Genomic DNA, 24522 nt, shown 5'->3' with positions numbered 1-24522 from the left:
GACTTGAGGGTCTTGCTCTATCACCCAGGCTGGAGTGCAGTGGCATGATAATACATAGCTCATTGCAGCATTGAGCTCCTGGGCTCATGATTCTCCTGCTTCAGCCTCCTGAGTAGCTGGGGACTACAGGTGCACACCACCATGCCCAGCTGTTTTTTTTTTTTTTTTTTTTTTTTTTTTGAGATGGAGTCTTGCTCTGTTGCCCAGGCCGGAGTGCAGTGGCGCAATCTCGGCTCACTGCAAGCTGCGCCTCCTGGGTTCACGCCATTCTCCTGCCTCAGCCTCTCTGAGTAGCTGGGACTACAGGCACCCGCCACCACGCCCGGATAATTTTTTTTGTATTTTTAGTAGAGACAGGGTTTCACCGTGGTCTCGATCTCCTGACCTTGTGATCCACCCGCCTCGGCCTCCCAAAGTGCTGGGATTACAAGTGTGAGCTACCGCACTCGGCCGCTATTTTTATTTCTTGTAGAGATGGGGTCTTGCTATGCTGCCCAGGGTGGTCTTGAACTGGCTTCAAGTGATCCTCCTGCCTCAATCTCTCAAAGTTTTGATTATAGTCATGAGCCACTGCCCAGCTTCTTGGTTTATCTGTTTAATTTAGGCCTGAATTAAGTAGTTATAGAATCATTTTATAAGTGAGAAAACGGGTTCAGATTGAGCCAGTGCTTCTCTAATTAAAATGGATGTGAATCACCTGTAGATATTAAAATGCAGGTTTGGGGTCAACCTGGTGGCTCATGTACTTCGGGAGGCCAAGTTGGGTGGATCACTTGAGCCCAGGAATTCGAGACGAGCCTGGGCAACATGGTGAAACCCCATCTCTACCAAAACAAAAATTTGCATGGTGTGATGGCACCTGCCTATAGGTGGGAGGACCACCTGAGCCCAAGGAGGTTGAGGCTGCAGTGAGCCATGATTGTACCACTGCATTCCAGCCTGGGTGACAGAGGGAGACCCCTGACTCTCAAATTTAAAAACAAAATGCAGGTTCTAATTCTATAGGCCTGAGGTGAGGCTTCAGGCACGTCTTAATTTTTTTTTTCTTTGAAATGGTCTCTTGCCCAGGCTGCAGTGCAATGGCACCATCATAGTTCACCCCCACCTTGACCTGGGCTAAGCCATCCTCCCACCTCAGCCTCCCAAGTAGCCAGGACTACAGGTGTGTGCTACCATGCCTGGCTGATTCTTGTAATTTTTTTTTTTTTTTTGGTAGAGATGGGGTTTTGCCATGTTGCTTAGGCTGGCCTTGAACTCCTGGGCTCAGGCAATCCTGCCTTGGCCTCCCAAAGTGCTGGGATTACAGGAGTGACCCACTACACCTGGCCCCTAGATACGTTTTTAAATAACTTCCCAAGTGATGCTGTTGGTCTGATGTGACCACATGTACAGTGGCAAAGGATTAGATAACAGTAAACGCTGGAGCCAAAATTCAAGTGCCCAGCCACACTGCCAGAACTATTGCTGTCTTTATTAAAGTATTAGTCACATGAGAAGGGCTTGGAATCCTGATTTATTCTATACTTAGCTAAAACCTACAATGGCAAAGATGGTTCGTACTAAAGGGGTTATTTAGAGAAAGTGGAAATGTCAGACAAAATAACAGTCACTGGGGCCGGGCACGGTGGCTCACACTTGTAATCCCAGCACTTTGGGAGGCCGAGGCGGGCGGATCACGAGGTCAGGAGATCGAGACCACGGTGAAACCCCATCTCTACTAAAAAATACAAAAAATTAGCTGGACGTGGTGGCGGGCGCCTGTAGTCCCAGCTACTCGGAGGGGCTGAGGCAGGAGAATGGTGTGAACCCGGGAGGCGGAGCTTGCAGTGAGCCGAGATTGTGCCACTGCACTCCAGCCTGGGCGACAGAGCAAGACTCCGTCTCAAAAAAAATAACAGTCACTGGTTTTTCTGGTATTGATATTTGACCCAGTTGTATGTCATGGAGATTATTTGAAGTAGGAGTAATATGTATGTGTAGGAAAGATTGGAGAGGGGTGAGTTCTCTGATTTGGACTTTTTTCCAAGCACCTGTTGGAGGACCGTGGTTTGTGGGGGCAGACGGGTGAAGGGGCATGAGTGTTATATGTAGCTGGAGAGCTTGGTGCCTGGTACTCAGTTGAACTAAGCAATGGGAAAGGACAATGACCAAAAGGTCAAGCTTCATGCAGAAGAGAGGAGTCGGTTTTGGTGCTTGGGTGCTTGCCTGAATGGGAATACCTAATGAGTGGTAGCAGATGGGCCCTGGGGGCAGAGTTGCAGACATACTCACCTCTCCTCCGTGACTTACTTTATTCTGATGTGTACCCAGTTACCATCTCTTTCCCAAAGGTGTTTTGTATCCCTTACCCATTGCTCACTTTAGCCCCTTTGCTCTGAGAATTGCATCTGAAAGATGTGCATGTTTAAGGCCAGCGCTGAGGTTCACAGCTGCAGTCCCAACACTCTGGAGGCCAAGGTGAGAGGATTGCTTAAACCCAGGAGTTTGAGACCAGCGCCTGGGCAACAGGGTGAGACCCTGTCTATTTCGAGCATTTTTTTGGCCGGGTACCGTGGCTCACACCTGTAATCCCAGCACTTTGGGAGGCTGAAGCGGGTGGATCACTTGAGCTCAGGAGTTCAAGACCAGCCTGGGCAACATGGCGAAACCGTGTCTCTACTAAAAATACAAAAAATTAGCTGGGCATGGTGGTGCACGTCTGTGGTCCCAGCTGCTTGAGAGGCTGAGGTGGGAGGATTGCTTGAGCCTGGGAGGTGGAGGTAGCAGTGAGCTGAGATCATGCCACTGCACTCCAGCCTAAGGGACAAAAAATTTTTTTCTCTTAAATTTTTTTATATCTCAAAAAAAATTTTTAAATGTATATATTATATCTGCATGCATAGCACAGCATGCTTTTGCAGCCTGAGATGCCTCAACTGTGTGCTCAAGATGGTTTTCTATAGCATTTGTAGAGAGCAACCATGGTTTTATGTCCTTCAGGGCAAGGTAAGACCCCAGAACAAATTCAGCCACTGCTACTTCTCAGATGAGCCAGGTTCTTCCTGCAGCCTGGGCAGGGGAGCGGGGTGGGATGCCTGGAATGAAGGTGAACCTTAAAGACACCGGCCAGCCTGCCAGAGGGGATTTCGAGACCTTCCCAGGCCAGGAGATCTGCCGATTGCCATAGTGCAAGCACTGGAGGAAATGAGAACGGGACACCCATGTATGAAAAGGGGCAGGTAAATCACAAAGCTTAGGCGAGTGTGACACCCCATGACACCAGAATTTCCCAAGCAGGGTGCCCTGAGAATAGGATTCAGGGTGCCCACATAGGATCCCTTTGGCTTTTAGAATGACACGGTGGAACCTGGAGAGCCTGACTCACCCATCCTCCCTGGGGCCAGTCACCCCTGGCCGGGAGCAGCCCCCTCCATTTACCTCTGTACACCTTACAGATGAATTATTTTCTACACGTGCGAAGATGTGAAAAAGGTCAGAAAGCTTTAAGCAGCCACAGAGGTCTGGGGTGAAAGAAGGTGAGAGAAGAGTTTAGCTGAGAAGAAATATTCCAGTAGAATAAAGCCTGGGGAATTGGAAGAGCAAAGTGCCAGTGGTTGGGGGGGGCATTTGTCCTTGTAAAGATGATTTCCCCCTCCTGTGTTGGAGGGAGAGTGAATAGAAGTTAGCCTGCAGCAAGAACAAATATACCCCAAGGTCTAGGTCACTGCTTTGTGGCTGACAATCATCTGATCTGCCCTTGAGCACAAATGGAAAGTCTGGACCCAGAGCTGCAGCTAATGCTGATGCTGAGGCCGCCGAGGCTTGATGGGAATAAATGGACACAGCCTAAGAGGGTGCAGGCTCCTGAGGCTGGCGGCAGCCCCAGGTTCCGGCTGTCTGGACAGAGGGCTTAGACTGCCCTCACCTGACCTGCCAGAGGAGCAACCTGCTTCCCCCCACAGAGGCCGCTGACCACTGAGAAGTTAGCATGTCTGGGCAGAGGTGCTTGGGGCAGGGATGGGGAGGGGGATAACGATTTTGAGGGGCTGAGGGCCTGCCTGTCCACCTTCATTCTGTGTTTGGGAAGCAGCTGGCAAGTGACTCTTCTCCAGCAGGAATCTGTCAGGCCAGAGGATGGCCAAGTGGGTTACGCAATTATAAATCTGTCTTCAGGCCTCTGACTGCCGGAAGGTGGTGTGGCAGTCCTGGGTGAGGCTGAAGGAGGTCAGGGGAGGCGCTGTCAGGGTGGGAGGAAAAGGTGCCTTCACAGTTTCCACAACACCCTGGGAGGTGATGTTATTATACCCACTTCCATAGCTCAGAGAGATTGAATATGTAGCCTAAGGCTACGGAATGAGTGGCCGAACTGAAATTTTACCGCAGAGCTCTGGCTCCAAAGCCTAGGCTCGCAACACTCTGTTGTCCGGCTGTTGAGGAGCACCAGAGTAAATCAGCTCTGCACCTGGCAGCCTTTCCAGTCCTGGGGGGATAATGGCACCTCCCAGGCCCCTTTGGGCATGAGGTCAATAGGGGCCAGCCCTCACATGAGCACTGGATGGAGCTGCAGTCAGAGAGATCTCATTATGCCAATGATTGTCAGAAAACCTCCCAGGAGCCCGGTTCCTGGGCCCAGGTGGCAGCCCATTGACCTTAAATGGCAAAACCAGCTGGTCCCCATGTCCAGGCTGTAGCTTCCCTAGTGAGGGGGCATTTTTGTCCAGGCCTCCCTCTGAACTCAATTCTCAGGTCATGGGGAGATACAGTGCCCTTGCAGGATGGCTGCTGCCACCTGCCTGGTCTCCTGCCAACAGGGACACCAGCCGAGGCACAGGCAGGACAGTGTACACCTGGAGCCTCACTCCTCTATGCTCCAGGGCCAGAGTGGTCAGTGCCCGTCAGCTGAGGCTGCAAGGTAAAGCTGGCAGAGATGACCCAGGCAGATGGCTCCTGGGGCCCAATGCCAGGGCGACTGTCTAGGAGACACAAGGCAGCAGAAGCTGGAGAGAAAATAGACCCTTGGGTGTGGGGGCTGTGGAGCAGGAGTGGGCCCTTGCCCTGTGAAATAGGTCCCCTTTGCTGACATCTCATGAGCCTGTCACTGCCCCTTTCATGCCAAGAACCTAGTGCCCCTGAACTTGTCATTGTCAGCCCCGAGCAGGTTTTGGGAAAACAGTTCTTTCCTCCTCTACACTCCCTCCAAGTCTACAGCAGGAGAGCAATAGTCAGAATCAATGAAACTTCCAGAACTAGAGACATGTCTGCTTTAGTCATAATACAAAAAATGCTTTTAAGCAGTCGTCTCACTACTGGACTTTTTTTTTCTCTCTCTCTTATTTATTTATTTATTATTATTATTTTTTTTTGAGACAGAGTCTCGCTCTGTCGCCAGGCTGGAGTGCAGTGGTGCGATCTCAGCTCACTGCAACCTCCGCCTCCCGGGTTCAAGTGATTCACCTGCCTTAGGCTCCCAAGTAGCTGGGACTACAGGCATGTGCCACCACACCCAGCTAATTTTTGTAGTTTTAGTAGAGACAGGGTTTCGTCATGTTGGCCATCTCCTGACCTCGTGATCCACCCGCCTTGGCTTCCCAAAGTGTTGGGATTACAGGCATGAGCCACCGCGCCTGGCCCTTTTTTCTCTTTTTAAAATTGGAACAGATTATAAAGGTTTTACAGAATATAAAGATTTCCTAATTACACAAAGATTTTGTCTACAGAAATTAGTTTAACTCATGGAAGAGGGTGGGTATAAATTCAACCTCACTCTCTCTCCCTTCACCCTCTCTGCACACTTCTCTATTTTTATCAAATAACTCATTTGGCTTCTAAGAGATGTCTGGTCCAAGAGTAAACTAATACTGAAATGCCCTTGGCAAAGGTAATCCAATTATACTATTCTGGCAATCATCTCCAGTTTTTTGTTTGTTTTTCTTTTTTTTTTTTTTCAATACAGAGTCTTGCTCTGTCGCCCAGGCTGGAGTGCAGTGGCGCCATCTCAGCTCACTGCAACCTCCGCCTCTCGGGTTCAAGCAGTTCTCCTGCCTCAGCCTCCTGAGTAGCTGGGATTACAGGTACCCACCACCACTCCTGGCGAATTTTTGTATTCTTAGTAGAGACGAGGTTTCACCATGTTGGCCAGGCTGGTCTCGAACTCTTGACCTTGTGATCCGCCCGCCTCGGCCTCCCAAAGTGCTGGGATTACAGGTGTGAGCCACCGCGCCTGGCCATTTTTCTTTCTTTCTTTTTTTTTTTTTTTAAATTGAGCCTGATACTTGCTAAGTTTATTTTTTTAGAGACTGAGTCTTGCCACGTTGCCCAGGCTGGCCTCGAACTCCTGGGCTCAAACACTCCTCCCACTTCAGCTTCCTGTGTAGCTGAGACAACAGCACACCGCACTGGGCTTCATTTTCAACTTTCAAGTTTTATTCGTTCATTATTTTTGCAACACCTATTTGGTGCAAGTCACTCTGCTGGGTACTATAGGAAATATATTTAGCCTTTTGCATCTCAGATTGTAGAGACAGACCACACATGCATAATCCCAATTCGAGGCAGTATATGCCACATGTCACAGAAGAGGCTGTCACAAGCAGTAGCCACTGTTGCATAGCTACTTCAAAGCCATTCCCAGATTGTTCCACCTGCCAACACAACCCAGCTCTGTCCCGGTGTGGGACACCCATGTGCATCGGAGGGGCTGGGCTTCATCACCAGGGCGAACCTTCCCCTAAGCCAATCAAGGTAATTCCAGCTGTTTTGCCAGGGCCTGGTTAAGGAACCGGCATGTGATGTAATTATGGAAATGAGAGGTGAGGTAATGTCTGCCGGTTGGGGGTTGGAAGGCAGATATTCTTGCAAACATTTCCTTGCTCTTAAAAAAGAACTCAGGGAAAGGATTTTCCTCTTGCAGCCCTGGGCATTACTGCATGAGCACCTTGTGCTTGTGCTTGTGCCTGGTGCTTGAGGTTGTGCAGCCGTCTTGTGACCAGAAGGGGACAAACACCAAGACAAAAGCCACTGCTCAATAGCAAGGCAACACAGAAAGCTGAAAAGAGCATGGGTCCCGACAGAGTGCTGAGCCCCTGAATTAACCAACCTCAACACCAAACCTTGCTCTGCCTCTGAAGTTTTTACAAAATTTTAAGTCCCCTTATTGTTTAGGACATTTTGATTTGGGTCTTCTATTGTTTCCCGCCAAAAGCATTCTAACTAACATTAAAGCCTTATGTAATTGTTAATAGATTTTTTTTTTCCTTATTTTCTGCCGGGTGTGGTGGCTCATGCCTGTGATCCCAGCACTTTCGGAGGCTGAGATGAGTAGACCACTTGAGGTCAGGAGTTCGAGACCAGCCTGGGCAACATAGCAAAACCCTGTCTCTACAAAAAAATAAAATAAAATAAAATAGAAGAAGCTGGGCATAGTGGTGTGTACCTGTGGTCCCAGCTACTCCAGAGGCTGAGGTGAAAGGGCTGGAGCTGAGCCCAGGAAGCAGTGAGCTGTGACCGCACCATTGCACTCCAGTCTGGGCGACAGAGCAAGACCCTGTCTCCAAAAAAAAAAAAAAAGAAATTTTTTCTGTATTTTCTTCTTCCTCCTCCCCTCTTCCTCCTCCTCCTCCTCCTTCTCCTCCTCTTCCTCCTTCTCTTCCTCCTACTTTTGTAATAGAAACAGGGTTTTGGCAGGGCACGGTGGCTCACGCCTGTAATCCCAGCAATTTGGGAGGCCAAGGTGGGCAGATCACTTGAGGTCAGGAGTTTGAGACCAGCCTGGCCAATATGGTGAAACCCCATCTCTACCAGGTGTGGTGGCACACGCCTGTAATCCCAGCTACTCAGGTGGCTGAGGCAGGAGAATCACTTGAACCCAGGAGGTGGAGGTTGCAGTGAGCAGAGATTGCACCATTGCACTCCAGCCTGGGCAACAGAGCGAGACTCTGTCTCAAAAAAAAAAAAAAAAGAAACGGGGTTTCACCATGTTGCCTAGGCTAGTCTCAAACTCCTGGACTCAAGAAATTCACCTTCCTGAGACTCCCAAAGCGCTGAGATTACAGGTATGAGCCACTGTGCTTGGCCAGAAATTTGTAGTAAAATTATTAATAATAAAAATATGAAGGCCCTGCTTTCATTCACGCTAAAAAATATTAAGGCCCTTTTGAATTTGCAGAACTCCTTTGCCAGTGCAAACCTTGCCTTGGGTGAGTGAAGATTCTGTCCCCTCTTTTTTACCTCATATGTTGCCTTCTTCCACCTGCAGTTCCTGGTCCACCAAATGGATCTGCTTTTTCCTTCCAGTCCTCCCAGGTGCCTTGGCCAAACTCAAACCATAAATAAAAAGAACACAGACACCAGGCATGTTGGCTTCTGCTGTAATACCAACACTTTGTGAGGCCGAGGAGGAAGGATTGCTTAAGGCTAGGAATTCGAGACCAGCCTGGCAACATAGTGAGACCCTGTCTCTGCACAAAATGTAAAAATTACCCTGTTGCTGTGGCACGGACCTATAGTCCCAGCTATTCGGGATGATGAGGTAGGAGGATCGATTGAGCCTGGGAGATCAAGGCTGCAGTGAGCTGTGTTCATGCCACTGCACTCCAGCCTGGGTGACAGAGCAAGACCCTGTCCCAAGGGGGAAAAAAAAAGGATAGAACATCTGCAAGTCCAAACAGTGTGCCATCTTCTTCCCTTTTTTTTTTTTTTTTTTTTTGAGACAGAGTTTCGCTCTTGTTGCCCAGGTTAGAGTGCAGTGGTGCTATCTCAGCTCACCGCAACCTCTGCCTCTGGGTTCAAGCGAGTCTCCTGCCTCAGCCTCCCAAGTAGGTGGGATTACAGGCGCCTGCCAGCATGCCCAGCTAATTTTGTATTTTTATTAGAGATAGGGTTTCTCCATGTTGGTGAGGCTGATCTCAAACTCCCAACCTCAGTCAATCCGCCCACCTCGACCTCCCAAAGTGCTGGGATTACAGGCATGAGCCACTGTGCCCGGCCTCATCTTCTTCCTTTTTACATGCAGCTATGAGTAGGGCCTGTGGCCTGATGTGAGGGGGTAGAGAAGAGCAAGGAGGCCCCAACCTGAAGGAATGCCCCCCTCCTAGGTGCCTATCAGAATGAGCCTGACCCCAGGGCAATGCCACAGCTTCCAGAGCCTCCCATGCTATTTCAGACCAAGGATCTTATAGACAAGGAGTGGTGCAGGGTGACGCAGATGAGACCCAGACCAGACTGTGAGGGCTCTGGGATGTGAATGGGGTTAGCTGACTGGTTGCTCCCCGTGTGGAGGCTCTGGGGCCTGTGAGAGGAAAAAGCCCAAGTTTTCATTTCTGGCCCATTGGTTTCCTCTATTCTTCCTCCCTCTTCCCCTCTTTTCACCACCCCTCACCTCCATTTCCCTTCTCCTCTCCCCTCCTCTCTTCCCCCTCCATTTGCCCCTTCCCTCTCTCTCCCATTCAGCTCTCCCTTTTCCTGTCTCCATCTCCTTTGCCGCTGCCCACCCCTCCAGCCAGGGGCCAGCACAGATAGCCGTGTACTATAGAAAGAATCCAACTAGAGAGTGAGAGAATGTTCTTCTTTTGTTGTTTTTGTTTTCTGAGATAGGAGCTCACTTGGTCACTCAGGCTGGAGTGCAGTGGCATAATCATAGTTTACTGCAGCCTCAACCTCCTGGGCTCAAGCAATTCTCCCACCTCAGCCTCCCAAGTAGCTGGGACTACAGGTGTGCACCACCATGCCCAGCTAATTTTAAATTTTTTGTAGAGACAGGGTCTTCCTATGCTGCCCAGGCTTGTCCTGAACTCCTGGGCTCAGACAACCCTCCTGCCTTGACCTCCCAAAATGTTGGGTTTCCAGGCATAAGTCGCTGTGACTGGCCAAGAGAATTTCTGACAGACATTGCCCATCAGGTCACTCTGGGTGTGAGAGCCACTGGCTCCAGAAGCTCAGTCCTGGCGGCAGCTGTCAAACCAACACCTACATAGCCTGCAAGCAGAGGGCAGGCGGGGCAGTTTGTAGGGCTTCAGACCCTGTGAATTTGTCTGTTCAGCTGTCACCCAACCTCTCCCTGCAAGAGGTAGGGTGAGACGGATGGCAGAGTGTCATGACTGAAGAAGAGCCTCTGACGACTGGCCTGATGGGCACGGGCCCCTGCCCTGTCTCATGTCAGGCACACGCATGTGCTCCAGCCACTGCCTGGGGAAAAGAGCATAACCCTGTGCCAGGGTGAGATCTCTCCCCGGCTCACAGAATTGCAAGTGCTGCTCCCCTCTCAGTATCTTCAGCAGGAAATAGGGGGTTGGGGGTGAGGGGCTGTGCCTGGTGATCCCAGTTTTCCTCCTTCTCATCTTCCAGGGTTCCAGGCTGAGGAGCTCAGAGGTTGTGTGGAGGAGGTAGGGGAATAACAGTTGGGCCCGCATCAGGGCTGCACCTCCTCTTGGACAGTCCCAGTACTCAGAGTTGGCGGGGGTGAGGAGGATCGCTGCCCTCCTTGGACACCCCGACCGTGGTCTACTCTAAAAATCCTCCCTTCACCTGGGGAGGAGATTGCAGGCATGCTCCACCTCCAGCACGGTCCTGAGATGGGTTGTCCCCACTTCCCCCTGCCCTTTCCTTCCTCGGTAAAGGGATTACTGCTCATTCCCACCCAGAGGATCTTGGGGCATCCCCCTGAGAAGGAAGAGCTTAGGACTCCTTCCCCGCTCCACAAAGAGCAGTTTAAAAATAAAAAATAAATTAAAAACACAAACAAAGGCTACTGTGGGCACACTGCCTATGGGGTAGCCTTGCTCCACAGGGGGCAGTTAAAAAAAGTAAAACAACAATAACAACAAAAAACAAAAAGAACTACTGGGGCAGTGGTCTGAGACCCACCCCTGTCTTTAATAAACGCCTATTTCATTTTATTTTTACTTTTAAGACAGAGTCTCACTGTGTCGCCCAGGCTGGAGAGCAGTGGCGCAATCATAGTTTACCAATGAGGAAAGCAAGGCCCAGTGACTGGCCCGGACCTGGGACCATATTTCCTTCCTGGCTTTTGGGTAGGTGCACTTTCCTTGCAACATGAGACATCTCAAGTGTAAGCACCTCTGCCTGGCTTTCCCACCTTCTGTAGACCCTGCTAGGGTTCCCACACCTTCCTCAAAAACCTCTTTGGCCCTAGTCCTGCTGCCCTCACTCCCAATAACTTGTCCTTCATCACACCCCCTGGAGTTCAGCCATTCAAGCCGCTGCCATTCCGGGCGGATTGCCTGAGCCCAGGAGTTCGAGACCAGCTTGGGCAACATGGTGCAACCCCATCTCTACAAAATATGCAAAAATTATCTGGGGATGGTGGCAAGGCAACTGTAGTCCCAGCTACTAGGGAGGCTGAGGCAGGAGGATAGCTTCAGCATGGGAGACGGAGGTTGCAGTGGGCTGAGACTACACCACCGCACTCCAGCCTGGGTGACAGAGTGAGATCCTGTCTCAAAAAAAAAAAAAAAAAAGAAAAAGAAAAGAAAAAAATAGTAGTCTGATAAATATTCATACACCCTCCACCTAGATTAGGCAGTCACTAATATTTGCCTTTTTTTTTTTTTAATGGAGTTTCGCTCTTGCTGCCCAGGCTAGAGTGCAGTGACATAATCTCAGCTCACTGCAACCTCTGCCTCCTGGGTTCAAGCGAGTCTCCTGCCTTAGCCTCCCAAATAGCTGGGACTACAGGCGCCTGCCACCACATCCAGCTAATTTTTGCATTTTTAGTAGAGACGGGGTTTCCCCATGTTGGCCAGGGTGGTCTCAAACTCTTGACCTCAGGTGATCCGCCCGCCTTGGCCTCCCAAAGTGCTGGGATTACAGGTGTGAGCCACTGTGCCCAGCTGATATTTGCCATATTTCAGCCGGGCATAGTGGTTAATGCCTGTAATCCCAGCACTTTGGGAGGCTGAGGCAGGAGGACTGTTTGAGCCCAGGGGTTTGAGACCAGCCTGGGCAACATAGTGAGACCCAGTATCTATTTTAAATAAATAAATATTTTAAATAAATAAATAAATAGAAAAAATAACAAGTAAGAAGAAGACAAAGTATTTTTTTTTAAAAAGGAAAAAAATGCCAGGCGCGGTGGCTCACGCCTGTAATCCCAGAACTTTGGGAGGCCAAGGCAGGTGGATCACGAGGTCAGGAGATCAAGACCATTCTGGCCAACATGGTGAAACCCCATCTCTACTAAAAATACAAAAATTTAGCTGTGTGTGGTGGCATGCTCCTGTAGTCCCAGCTACTCAGGAGGCTGAGGCAGGAGAAATCACTTGAACCTGGGAGGCAGAGGTTGCAGTGAGCCAAGATCACACAACCGCACTCCAGCCTGGCGACAGAGCGAGACTCCGTCTCAAAAACAAAACAAAACAAAACAAAAATCATAAATCAGATTAAGTAATTCCCTGTTTCAAACCCTCCAACGGCTTTTCATTGCATTTAAAATAAACTCTTTACTCTGATTTTAAAAGCCTCGTGATCTTTGACTCCTTGCCATGCCTCTAACCTCACCTTTCCCACTCTCTTCCCTCATCTGCCTTGCGCCAGCCTCACTGAACTTTCTGCAATTCCTCAAACATGCCAAGCTCATCCCAGCCTTACTCTTCTGCTGGGGTGATGACAATACAATTCATGATTTTCAAATCCTAGATTGCATGGAAATAGCTATAAAGAACGTTATTGGGGCAATTGAGGGAATTTGAATATGGACTGTGTATTAGATAATACTGTTATATCAGTGTTAAATTTCTTTTTTGTTAGTTACAACATTTTTTTACACAAATAAAGGCAAATCAATGTTAAATGTCTTTAGTGGACTAATCCTACTGTGGTTATGTAGGAAAATGTCCTTGTTCTTTGGAGTTACATGCTAAAGTATTCAGAGATTAAATATAATGATGTCTAACACTTCCAGAGGAATTGTGGCAAAACATTGACAACTGGTAAATCCAAGGGAAGGATATATTGGTATTCATAGCAGCACTCTTTCAACTTTATCCTGGGTTTGATTTTTTTCAAGATAAAATAGAGTAAAAGATGGACAACTTAAAGAAAAATATCTTAATCCAGGCATACTTAAAAATCATTAGAGCATTTGTCAATGCCCTTCTAAAGATTCGGAAGATGTGGGTAGGACCTGCCTTTTCATGACCCGGGTGACCCTCAGGCAGCTGCCCAGGCCACACTTCGAGCAGTTTCACTGAGCACTCTGCCCTTGGAGTGTGGCTTGCTGGCACAGCCCATTATTTCCCATTCTCCAGCTGAGGAGTGGCTGGCTGAAAGATCAAGCAGGCGGATGGAGACGTGATTTTACAGTGAGGCTGGAACTGGAGATTGTGGGCACAATAGAGAATGGTGAGGAGTTGAGGACAGATTTTGTCTTCCTGCCCTGTCTTTCGGCTTCTGGAGGAACAGAGGAGGCTCCCAGAACTCAGGGAAAGAATGGAATGAGGGCTCCAAACTCCTAATACCAGTGCTTCTCTGACTCTGTTTTATGCCCCCTTGGATAAATATCATCTGTAAACAGACAAACAAAAAAACAAGTCACAATAAGTTTTGAAGTATTCCCCAAATTCCAGGGTTCCAGGAGCCTTGAGTCTTGAACTCAACATAGATGCAGACTGAACACGTCAGCACGTCATTCTGACTTCTGACCAGAAGGTGGCAGCAACATACCTCGCTTTATTTTAGGGGTCACCAACAAAGAGATTTTTCGGGTGCCTCATACACATTTGATTGACCTAGGTCCCGCCGCAGACACCACGGACAAAAAGATGAGTAAGATCTTATCACTGCCCTCAAAGATCATATTGTCAGGGAGCGGAAATTCAGAGGCAGACATATAAACAGATTACTAGTTACTAGCTGTGTGACCTTAGGAAAGTTACTTAACCTCGCTGTGCCTCAGTTTCTTCAACTATGAAGTGGGAATAGTAACAGTACCTATGTCGGCCGGGCGCGGTGGCTCACGCTTGTAATCCCAGCACTTTGGGAGGCCGCGGCGGGCGGATCACGAGGTCAGGAGATCGAGACCACGGTGAAACCCCGTCTCTACTAAAAAAATACAAAAAATTAGCCGGGCGCGGTGGCGGGCGCCTGTAGTCCCAGCTACTCGGAGGCTGAGGCAGGAGAATGGCGTGAACCCGGGAGGCGGAGCTTGCAGTGAGCCGAGATTGCGCCACTGCACTCCAGCCTGGGCGACAGAGCGAGACTCTGTCTCAAAAAAAAAAAAAAAAAAAAAAAAAAAAAAAAAAAAAAAAAAAAACAGTACCTATGTCATAGGGTTACTGTGAGGATTAGGAGTGATTAAATAAATGTGTTAGACCTAGCAAAGGGTGGCCATTACTATGTGATACAGTGAGAGAAGGGATGAGCTGGCAGGGATGCCCACAGTGCTCCCTAACTGGGAGCAGTGGAACCCCAAGTGGAGACAATGGGAAAGAGTTCCACTCTGGTAAAGCTACTCTGTCAGTGGGGACCCTGCAGCCAAACTGGGCTGGGAGAGTCTACCTTCAAAAGTGTGGTGCTGGATCCCTTCCGGCTGAGGCTCATCTTGGGTCCTGTAGGCATACAGTGCAGAACACCAGCAGGGCCACTCAGGGCCTGATCAACCAGGACGCGCCCTTCCAGAGAGGAAACCACCACTAGCTCACCATAAAAGCTCAGACATGCAACTTGGTCCCTCTGAGCCTCAGGTCTTACCTAAGTGATGGGGAAATAGGACCACAGGGACCAAGGAACAGTGCTGAGTTCCACATCTGCGACATCGCAAGAGCAACTATAAAGTCAGGCAATTCAGGAGCAGCAAGGACTTGGAGCTAGAGACTTAAAAATAAAGCTGGGGGGCCAGGCATGGTGCTCACGATTGTAATCCCAGCACTTTGGGAGGTTGAGGTGGGTGGATTGCCTGAGCTCAGTAAGTTTGAGATCAGCCTGGGCAACATGGTGAAACCCCATCTCTACCAACAGTACAAAAAATTTTGCCAGGTGTGGTGGTGCGCTCCTGTAATCCCAGCTACTCAAGGACTGAGGCAGGAGGATCGTTTGAGCCTGGGAGGCGGAAGTTGTAGTGAGCTGAGACTGCACCACTGCGTTCCAACCTGGGTGACAGAGTGAGATCCTTCTCAAAAAATAAAAATAAAATAGGCCCGGTGCTGTGGTTCATGCCTGTAATCCCAGCACTTTGGGAGGCCAAGGCAGGCGGATCATGAGGCCAAGAGATGGAGACCATCCTGGCCAACATGCTGAAACCTGTCTCTACTAAAAATACAAAAATTAGCTGGGTGTGGTGGCGCGCCCAGGATATAGTCCCAGCTACTTGGGAGGCTGAGGCAGGAGAATCGCTTGAACCCCGGAGGCGAAGGTTGCAGTGAGGCGAGATTGCGCCACTGTACTCCAGCCTGGTGACAAAGCAAGACTCTGTCTCAAAAAATAATAGCAGTAATAATAATAATAAATAAAAATAAAATAAAGCTGGGAAGACAAAGGAATCCTGGAGAGGACCCTGGACTTCACCTAGGTTGTGGAGTGGAGGTTTAGGTTTTTAAATTTTATTTTTTTTAATTTTCTTTTTTATTTTTGAGACGGAGTCTTGCTCTGTCGCCCAGGCTGGAGTGCAGTGGCGCAATCTCGGCTCACTGCAAGCTCCGCCTCCGGGGTTCACACCATTCTCCTGCCTCAGCCTCCTGAGTAGCTGGGACTACAGGCGCCCGCCACCACACTGGTTTACTTTTTTGTATTTTTATTTATTTATTTATTTATTTATTTATTTATTTTTTTTTTTTTTTTTTGAGACGGAGTCTCGCTCTGTGTCCCAGGCTGGAGTGCAGTGGCGCAATCTCGGCTCACTGCAAGTTCCGCCTCCCGGGTTCACGCCATTCTCCTGCCTCAGCCTCTCCGAGTAGCTGGGACTACAGGTGCCCGCCACCACGCCCGGCTAATTTTTTGTATTTTTAGTAGAGACGGGGTTTCACCATGGTCTCGATCTCCTGACCTCATGATCCGCCCGCCTCGGCCTCCCAAAGTGCTGGGATTACAAGCATGAGCCACCGCGCCTGGCCTTTTTTGTATTTTTAGTAGAGACGGGGTTTCACCGTGGTAGCCAGGATGGTCTCGATCTGACCTCATGATCCGCCCGCCTCGGCCTCCCAAAGTGCTAGGATTACAGGCGTGAAACACAGCGCCTGGCTGGTTATTTATTTATTTATTTTGAGACAGGATCTCAGTCACTGGGGCTGGAGTACAGTGGTGCAGTCACGGTTCACAGCAGCCTTGACCTCCTTGTCTCAGGTGATCCTCCCACCTCAGCCTTCCAAGTAGCTGGGACTACAGGTGCATGCCACCATGCCTGGCTAATTTTTGTGTGTTTTGTAGAGATGGGGTTTCTCCATGTTGCCCAAGACTGGTCTCGAACTTCTAGGATCAAGCGATCTGCCTGCCTTGACCTCTGAAAATGCAGGGATTACAGGTGTGAGCCACTTCGCCTGGCCTGGAGTGGAGGTTTGTGTCAAGCCTAGACCCGGAGAGGCAGAGACCCCAGCTAACAGATGCAAATATTAGGGATGTGCTGAAGCAGAGGGTAAGGCTGGGAGGAGCTTAGCATGTCTTTTTTTTTTTTTTTTTTTTTGAGACAGAGTCTCACTCTGTCGCCCAGGCTGGAGTGAAGTGGGGCGATCTTGGCTCACTGCAACCTCTGCCTCCTGGGTTCAATAGATTCTCCTTCCTCAGCCTCCCAAGTAGCTGGGATTACCGGCGTGTGCTACCACGCCCGGCTAATTTTTATTTTATTTTATTTTATTTATTTATTTTTTTGAGACAGAGTCTCCCTCTGTCGCCCAGGCTGGAGTGCAGTGGCGCGATCTCCGCTCACTGCAAGCTCCGCCTCCCGGGTTCACGCCATTCTCCTGCCTCAGCCTCCCGAGTAGCTGGGACTACAGGCGCCCGCCACTATGCCCGGCTAATTTTTTGTATTTTTAGTAGAGATGGGGTTTCACCATGTTAACCAGGATGGTCTCGGTCTCCTGACCTTGTGATCTGCCCGCCTCGGCCTCCCAATGTGCTGGGATTACAGGCGTGAGCCACTGTGCTCCGCCGGCATGTCTTTGTTCTGTGACTGTTCTTTGGCCAGCCACAGATCTCTTTACTCTCCCAATCTCCTACTCTCTCTTGCCTACATGCCCTCCTAATCCAGCTTTGAGCCCATGGCCTGACATTTAATAGCACTCTTGGCCAGGCGTGGTGGCTCACGCCTGTAATGCCAGCACTTTGGGAGGCCGAGGCAGGCAGACCATTTGAGATCAGGGTTCGAGACCAGCTTGACCTACATAGTGAAACCCCATCTCTACTAAAGTACAAAAATTAGCCAGGCATGGCGGCAGGCACCTGTAATCCCAGCTACTCGGGAAGCTGAGGCAGGAGAATCGCTTGAACACAGGAGGCAGAGGTTGCAGTGAGCCGAGATCATGCCACTGCACTCCAGCCTGGGCGACAGAGCAAGAGTCTCTCTCAAAAAAAAATTAAATTAAATTAAATTTAAAAATAGCACTCTTGCCAGTAACCTAAACTTCATTACTCACCTTCCCTGCAAACCCCTGAACACATGCAATCGTTGTTTCTCTTCCAGCCTTCATCAGAGCAGCCAACGGAGGTAGGAGGAGGAGGAGCGATGAGAATACTGGCAAATACTTCTACAGCATGTACTAGGTGCCAAGCACTAAGTGCTTTACAGAGGGTAACTCGTTTAATCCTCCCAACACCATCAGGTAAGTACTGCTATTATCATTCCCATTTGTGGATAAAGAAAATGGGGTGGCTGGGCGCGGTGGCTCATGTCTGTAATCCCAGCACTTTGGGAGGCCGAGACGGGTGGATCACGAGGTCAGGAGATCGAGACCATCCTGGCTAACATGGTGAAGCCCCGTCTCTAATAAAAATACAAAAAAATTAGCCGGGTGTGGTGGCGGGCGCCTGTTGTCCCAGCTACTCAGGAGGCTGAGATAGGAGAATGGCGTGAACCCGGGAGGTGGAGCTTGCAGTGAGCTAAGATCGTGCCACTGCACTCCAGCCTGGGCGACAGAGTGAGACTCTGTCTCAAAAAAAAAAAAATGGAAGAAGGAAGGAAAGAAGGAAGGAAGGAAGGAGAGAGAGAGAGAGAAAGAAAGGAAAGAAGGAAGGAAGGAAGGAAGGAAGGAAGGAAGGAAGGAAGGAAGGAAGGAAGGAAGAAAATGGGGTGAACAGAGGTTAAGTCACTCAGAAAACCCAAAGCACACAGCTAATTAAGGTGAGCAGCCATGATTGAACCTGCGCCGTCTGCCCAGAGTCCCGGTCCACCAGGGGAGGGTGAGGCCAGGGAGGACTTGGCTTCTTCCACCTTGGGTCCAGCACTGCTCTCAGCAACCAGGGGCACAGTCCAAAAGAAGCCCAGACCCTCACTGGTCTTGGGGCTGACATTATCACTCTGGAGGTTAATAATAATAATAGTAATAATAAAACCAGCTTCCATTTTCAGGCTTTAAGATGTGTGTCCTAAGCACTTTGCATGTATTTATTTATTCCTTTAGTCCTCCCAACAACACTATGAGGTAGAAGCTACAGTTGGTTATCTCCTTTTTCTTGAGGGACATGAAGGGACGTAGCGACGAGCCTAAATTCTGCAACAGGGTGGTGGATCAGATGAGAAGTGTGGCGGCTGGATGCCAGAGCCCGGCTCTTAACCCAGACTCTTTGCCTACCTTTGCTCTGCATGGTGTTGCTGGCCTGCTCCTTCTGCGTTAGGGGAGGAGCCTCTTCTGACTTGCAGTTCCCCACCCAGGCCTGATCCACAGCTCCAGAGCCCTGCTGTGGCAGCCCTCTGTCCCTTCTCCTCCCAGGCATGTAGGTGGCCAGCAGAGCGCTTAAGCAGGGTGAGGACGGGAACTCTATCTGGAACTCCCAGGCCCAGCTGCAGCCCCAGCAGCCTCTACTCTCAGAGGCTTCGGTCCCCCACCAGTGCCCTGTAGACAGGGCCTGAGCTGGTCTTCCCCAGGCCTTGCCCGCCTCTCCTGATGCAGAGCTGGCTCCCTGCTCCTGGAGGGTGGGGCCAAATCCGGGATGGATGGGGCTCCAGGCCAACAGCAGCTGGGACTCAGTGCCCAGGACTGCGGCAGGAAGTACCAAGGCTTCCCTAGCCCCTCCTCACACCTGCCAAGCCTCCTGGCCCTATCCCAGGTGGGACCCTACCCCTCCCAATTCCCAGGAGTTAGGGGAGGCCAAGCTGTCATTTATTCGTCTTGTCCCATTTCTCCCTTCCTCCAGCTTCCCACTCCCCTGACAACCAAACCAGACCCATCAAGGAGAAGGAACTGGCAGCTGTGCAGGGAGAGACTAATAGCCCGGAAGGAAGGAGGGGCCTGGAAAGGAGACGAAGGCGGTAGGGATGTGAGCAGGGCGTTGGCCCTGGCCCATCTCAGAGGACACACAAAGCGGGGAGGGGGCGCTGCCCTGCAATACTGAGGAGCTAGCCAGCCAGGGAGCCGCCCTCCTTACCCCCAGCCAGATATCCAAGCAGGAACCTCAAACCTGCTTCCCCAGATGCACTCTCTTGTCCTCAGATCCCATCTGAGGCAGCCTGTCTCACAGGACAGCGCTGGAGTCCCCAGCAGCAGCAGCAGCCCCAGCCTTATGGTTCCTGGCAAACCCAGCAGACCTCAGCAACCCGGCTCCTGCAGACGATCCGAGCTGCCTCTGTCCACTCCTGGGCAGGTTGTGCTTGCATTCTGGAAGCTGTTTGACACACAAAGGCCAGATATCAGCCTTCCCGCTAACTCTGGGGTAGGGGAGGGTGTGGTGGGGTGTGTGATTGTGTGTGTATCTGTGTGTATGTAATGTGTTTGTACATAGATATACAAGGCTGTGTGTATGCATCCGTTTGCATGCGCAGGTTTGTGGACCTGTTCTGGGGCCTTCTCTCTTTCAGACTGCTGGGGATGGGCACTTTCTCTGTCCCCATCTCTTCCCCATCCAGCCCCACCCATCCCTGGTACCTGCAACTCATCAATACTGGAAACCAGCTCCTGCCAGTCCATCCATCTGTCAGCCTTGGCAGCCGCTGTTGCCCCTCAGCCCCCTCCCCTTCCTACCTCAGGAATCACTCTGGTTCCCGTAAAGCCCATGACTGCGCAGCAGTTGGTGTGGGGTTGGGGGGAGGGAGAATCCAGTAAACCCAGACAGAATACAACAGGCCCACTTAGCCCAGCCCGTGGCATGGGGCAGACCCTTCCGAGTGGGATCCAGAGCTGGGTCCAGCCACCCTCGGCCCCCTATGATGTACCCACCTCATTGGGGCTTGTTGGGGGGTAGGTCTAGGTTTGGGGGCTGTGTCTTTAAGGCTGAAACATCAGCAGACAACCTCTGCTGGGCCGTGTTCAGGGGAGGGGGAGGGGGGCTGGTCAGCGCATTAAGCAACAGAGCTGGCGCCAGGCACCAGCCCTTCACAGGGCCCGGGGGATTAGGGAGAGTAGCTCTTCCCCAGCCCGATCTGCCTCTGCGCCCCTGTCTCCTATTCCTCTCTGGGTATGGTGAAGGAGGGGTAGCTGACAGCAGGTGAAAATAGAGCCTGGCCTTCAGGGGGCAAGTCAAGGCACTAGCTATGGGGCCTAAGCCAGGTCAACTCTCCCTCCAGCTGGCCTCCTCCCTACTCCTGTGCCAGAAGCCTGCCCTTTAACTTCAGGTCCTTCTACCTCGCAATTTTCAGGGACCCTAGTTCAAGTCAGGCCTTCCTACCCTAGGTTCTAGCTTTGGGTGCTTGTTGGAAGGTAGTGACCCCCACCCCAGCGGCAACAGGGGGCAATCAAGTGGGCAGAGGCCTGCAACCAGGGAAGGGAGGGGAAGGCGCTCCTGCTGTTCCGCAGGGGTGGGGCATCCCCCTCCCCACACAACCCCCCTCCAGCGGGCCATCAGGCCAGTGGGAGGAGCTGCCCGTGCCCCCCCTGAGACCGCAGGGCTATAAAGCCGCCTCGCAGCTGTCTGCGGCTCCTTCCCAGTCCCCGGCCTAGCTCTGCGAACCGTGACTGCCCATCCTCGGCCGCAATGAGCCACCACCCGTCGGGCCTCCGGGCCGGCTTCAGCTCCACCTCATACCGCCGCACCTTCGGTCCACCGCCCTCACTATCCCCCGGGGCCTTCTCCTACTCGTCCAGCTCCCGCTTCTCCAGCAGCCGCCTGCTGGGCTCCGCGTCCCCGAGCTCCTCGGTGCGCCTGGGCAGCTTCCGTAGCCCCCGGGCGGGAGCGGGCGCCCTCCTGCGCCTGCCCTCGGAGCGCCTCGACTTCTCCATGGCCGAGGCCCTCAACCAGGAGTTCCTGGCCACGCGCAGCAACGAGAAGCAGGAGCTGCAGGAGCTCAACGACCGCTTCGCCAACTTCATCGAGAAGGTACGCTTTCTGGAGCAGCAGAACGCGGCCCTGCGCGGGGAGCTGAGCCAAGCCCGGGGCCAGGAGCCGGCGCGCGCCGACCAGCTGTGCCAGCAGGAGCTGCGCGAGCTGCGGCGAGAGCTGGAGCTGTTGGGCCGCGAGCGTGACCGGGTGCAGGTGGAGCGCGACGGGCTGGCGGAGGACCTGGCGGCGCTCAAGCAGAGGTCAGGGGGCAGGGCTGGGCCGCTGCCGTTGAGGCGAGGTCGAAGCGGCCGTCCAGGCGGCTGCTCTTCCTTCCCCTCACTTCCCCTCTCCATCAGCAGCCCAAGGGTGTGGCTCCCCTCACCAACCCAGGTGTGTGCGGGCAGCATCCTTGCTCACGGGCTCCAAGTGTCCCCCGCCTCCCACTTTGCTCTGAGTGTTTGGGGAGGTGGGAGAAGTGGATATCTGTGCCTCCCCTGAGTAATGAGGAAACCCCCTTTTCAACTCCTACTCCGTTAGAGAGAATGCGGGGCAATTCCACTAGGCAGCCTCAGCCCTCCATTTAGAGTCCTGGGCAGCAGAACAGCCTCTAACCGGATCCTGGGGGGCGTGCGGTCTGGGGTGCGAGCTGGGCGGCGACCCCGCAGTTCAGCCTCTGCACGCTCTTCCCGTCAGGTTGGAGGAGGAGACGCGCAAGCGGGAGGACGCGGAGCACAACCTCGTGCTCTTCCGCAAGGTGAGTCCGAGCCCCTCTCCCTGTTCAGCCTCCCCACCCCTACCCCCGATCTCAGTATCCAGAGGTGGCATCGGTGGGCGCGGGGAGAAGGGGGCAACCAGACGCCTCCCGAGGCAGACAGGGAAGGCCTGGTCCTTCCTCGGCCTGCGCAGCCCCTAACTTATCTTGAACCTCCACTGCCACCCCTCGAAGGACGTGGACGATGCCACTCTGTCCCGCCTGGAACTAGAGCGCAAGATTGAGTCTCTGATGGATGAGATTGAGTTCCTCAAGAAGCTGCACGAGGAGGTAAGTGGGCCCGGTATCAGGGGCGGCTTCTGAAGTTGTGGGGTGGTCTCGCTGGAGCTGGCGAGTGGAGCGGAGGCATCGCCCTGGGGATCAGGACGATGCTGGGTAGACGCAGCCCCTCCACCCCAGTCTACAGGTGGTTAGACTCCCACCCTTGCGCCACCTGGCGGCGGGCAGCAGGGCTGTACCTCCGAAACCTGGCCTCTGGTCTCGCGCCCGCGGGGGCGCAGGGCTGTACGCCCCGCCCTCCCTGGCGCCCCCTTCTGTTCGTTCAAGCGTTTCTTCTCTTTTTCTGTGCACGAACTGCGTGGCCCGCGTGGGATTTGCGCCGCTGTCCGTCCTCTGCCTGCTCCCGGCCGTAGGAGCTGCGAGACCTGCAGGTGAGTGTGGAGAGCCAGCAGGTGCAGCAGGTGGAGGTGGAAGCCACGGTGAAGCCCGAGCTGACGGCAGCGCTGAGGGACATCCGCGCGCAGTACGAGAGCATCGCCGCGAAGAACCTGCAGGAGGCGGAGGAGTGGTACAAGTCCAAGGTCCGAGAGCCGGGAGGGCCTGCGAGGCGGGGCGCTGGGGTGGCGTCGCGCGTCGCAGCCGACTCAAGCCTGGGTTACCCCCACTTCGCAGTACGCGGACCTGTCCGACGCTGCCAACCGGAACCACGAGGCCCTGCGACAGGCCAAGCAGGAGATGAACGAGTCCCGACGCCAGATCCAGAGTCTGACGTGCGAGGTGGACGGGCTGCGCGGCACGGTGAGTACGAAGCTGCGCGCCCGGGCCCGGGGAGCGGACGATGAAATGTTCCGCAACTGGCCCCTTCCACTTCCCTGCCCCAGAACGAGGCGCTGCTCAGGCAGTTGAGAGAGCTGGAGGAGCAGTTCGCCCTGGAGGCGGGGGGCTACCAGGCGGGCGCTGCGCGGCTCGAGGAGGAGCTGCGACAGCTAAAGGAGGAGATGGCGCGGCACCTGCGGGAGTACCAGGAGCTCCTCAACGTCAAGATGGCCCTGGACATCGAGATCGCCACCTACCGCAAGCTGCTGGAGGGCGAGGAGAGCCGGTGAGGGTGGAGCTGCTGGGGCGGGGCAGGGCGGGGTCGGGACAGGGCGGGGCCTGGGCAGGGGCGCTGACAGCTTGCTTCGCCTCCAGGATCTCCGTGCCCGTCCATTCTTTTGCCTCCTTAAGTATAAAGACGACTGGTGAGTCTGGCTTACAACCTGTACCTCTCCTTGTCCACTTCTGCCCTCCTCGGGCTCCCGCTCTGGCTCACCTCAGGGATCTGTTCTCCCCACGGAACTTCTGGGTCCTGGCCTGTACCCACCCCTACTCCTCACACCCCGCGCCTCCCCTGCCCTCAGGGATAGCAGTGGGAGCCTAAGAGGAGAGATTCCCACGCTTTCCCCCTTGAACGCTTTATCCTACTTTCTTCAGTGCCTGAGGTGGAGCCTCCCCAGGACAGCCACAGCCGGAAGACCGTTCTGATCAAGACCATTGAGACCCAGAATGGGGAGGTGAGGCAGGTCCCCTAATGCCAGGACCCCACAATTTCCCATGTTATTTCTGAGCCTCAGCCTGGCTGTCACTAATCTTACTTAGGGTGGGTAATTCTTGGGGAGAGACAGAGAAGGAGACAGAGAACGTGGATAGATAAACAGGAGCTTCTGCTGGTTACCCCAGGGAGTGGGGCTCTATGATCCAAAGGAGTAGGATGGAGGGTGGCGCTCAATGGCTTGTGCCCATCATATGCCCTGTCCCCAGCAGGTGGTGACAGAGTCCCAGAAGGAGCAGCGCAGTGAGCTGGACAAGTCTTCTGCCCACAGTTACTGAACCCCTTGGTCCAGAGCCTTGACTCTGCCCTAGGCCTGCTCTAAGCCCAAACCCTAAGACCACTCCTGAATTTTCTCTTCTCCCTCTGCATGTGTCTAAAAGGTGGTGCGAGGCATCCCTTTCCTGGCTTATGGCCAAGCCCTACCCGGCCAGCAGCCGCTGGGCCTCTCCCTGCCCTGACACTTGATGTGACCTATGTGCTTCCCTTTTCATGTCCTGATAAGAAGCCAGTGATCCCCCCCAGGACAAATCTACTCCAGCCACGATGAGAAGTGGGTGAGCCAGGGTCTGAGTTTCACATTTGAACCAAATAAAATGCTGTCAAGAGAAAA

At 52.5% G+C, this 24522-nt stretch overlaps 1 protein-coding gene across 2 annotated transcripts; it reads left to right on the top strand.

The window, feature by feature from the left end:
• The first annotated feature begins 20502 nt into the window (after positions 1-20502).
• Positions 20503-24522, top strand: PRPH (peripherin). Of its 2 annotated transcripts, none has more exons than XM_055295012.2 (9): positions 20503-21590; positions 22024-22084; positions 22277-22372; positions 22735-22902; positions 22994-23119; positions 23203-23423; positions 23513-23562; positions 23795-23874; positions 24122-24522. In XM_055295012.2, the coding sequence occupies exons 1-9, from the start codon at positions 21046-21048 to the stop codon at positions 24188-24190; spliced, it is 1416 nt and encodes a 471-aa protein (XP_055150987.1). In that variant the 5' UTR covers positions 20503-21045; the 3' UTR covers positions 24191-24522. The 2 variants fall into 2 exon arrangements, with proteins under 2 accessions (XP_055150987.1, XP_055150988.1); XM_055295013.2 differs by having other exon boundaries at positions 20518-21590; positions 24125-24522.

This window comes from Symphalangus syndactylus, chromosome 10 (assembly GCF_028878055.3).
Source record: "Symphalangus syndactylus isolate Jambi chromosome 10, NHGRI_mSymSyn1-v2.1_pri, whole genome shotgun sequence".
Lineage (NCBI taxonomy): Eukaryota > Metazoa > Chordata > Mammalia > Primates > Hylobatidae > Symphalangus > Symphalangus syndactylus.
Note: the sequence above shows the minus strand (reverse complement) of the source record. Positions and strands in the feature narration are given on the sequence as shown.

Coding starts and splice junctions, on each gene's coding strand:
- PRPH (XM_055295012.2), top strand. CDS start 21,046: ATGAGCCACCACCCGTCGGGCCTCCGGGCCGGCTTCAGCTCCACCTCA. Junction 21,591..22,023: donor CTGGCGGCGCTCAAGCAGAG/GTCAGGGGGCAG, acceptor TCTTCCCGTCAG/GTTGGAGGAGGAGACGCGCA. Junction 23,424..23,512: donor CTGGAGGGCGAGGAGAGCCG/GTGAGGGTGGAG, acceptor CTTCGCCTCCAG/GATCTCCGTGCCCGTCCATT.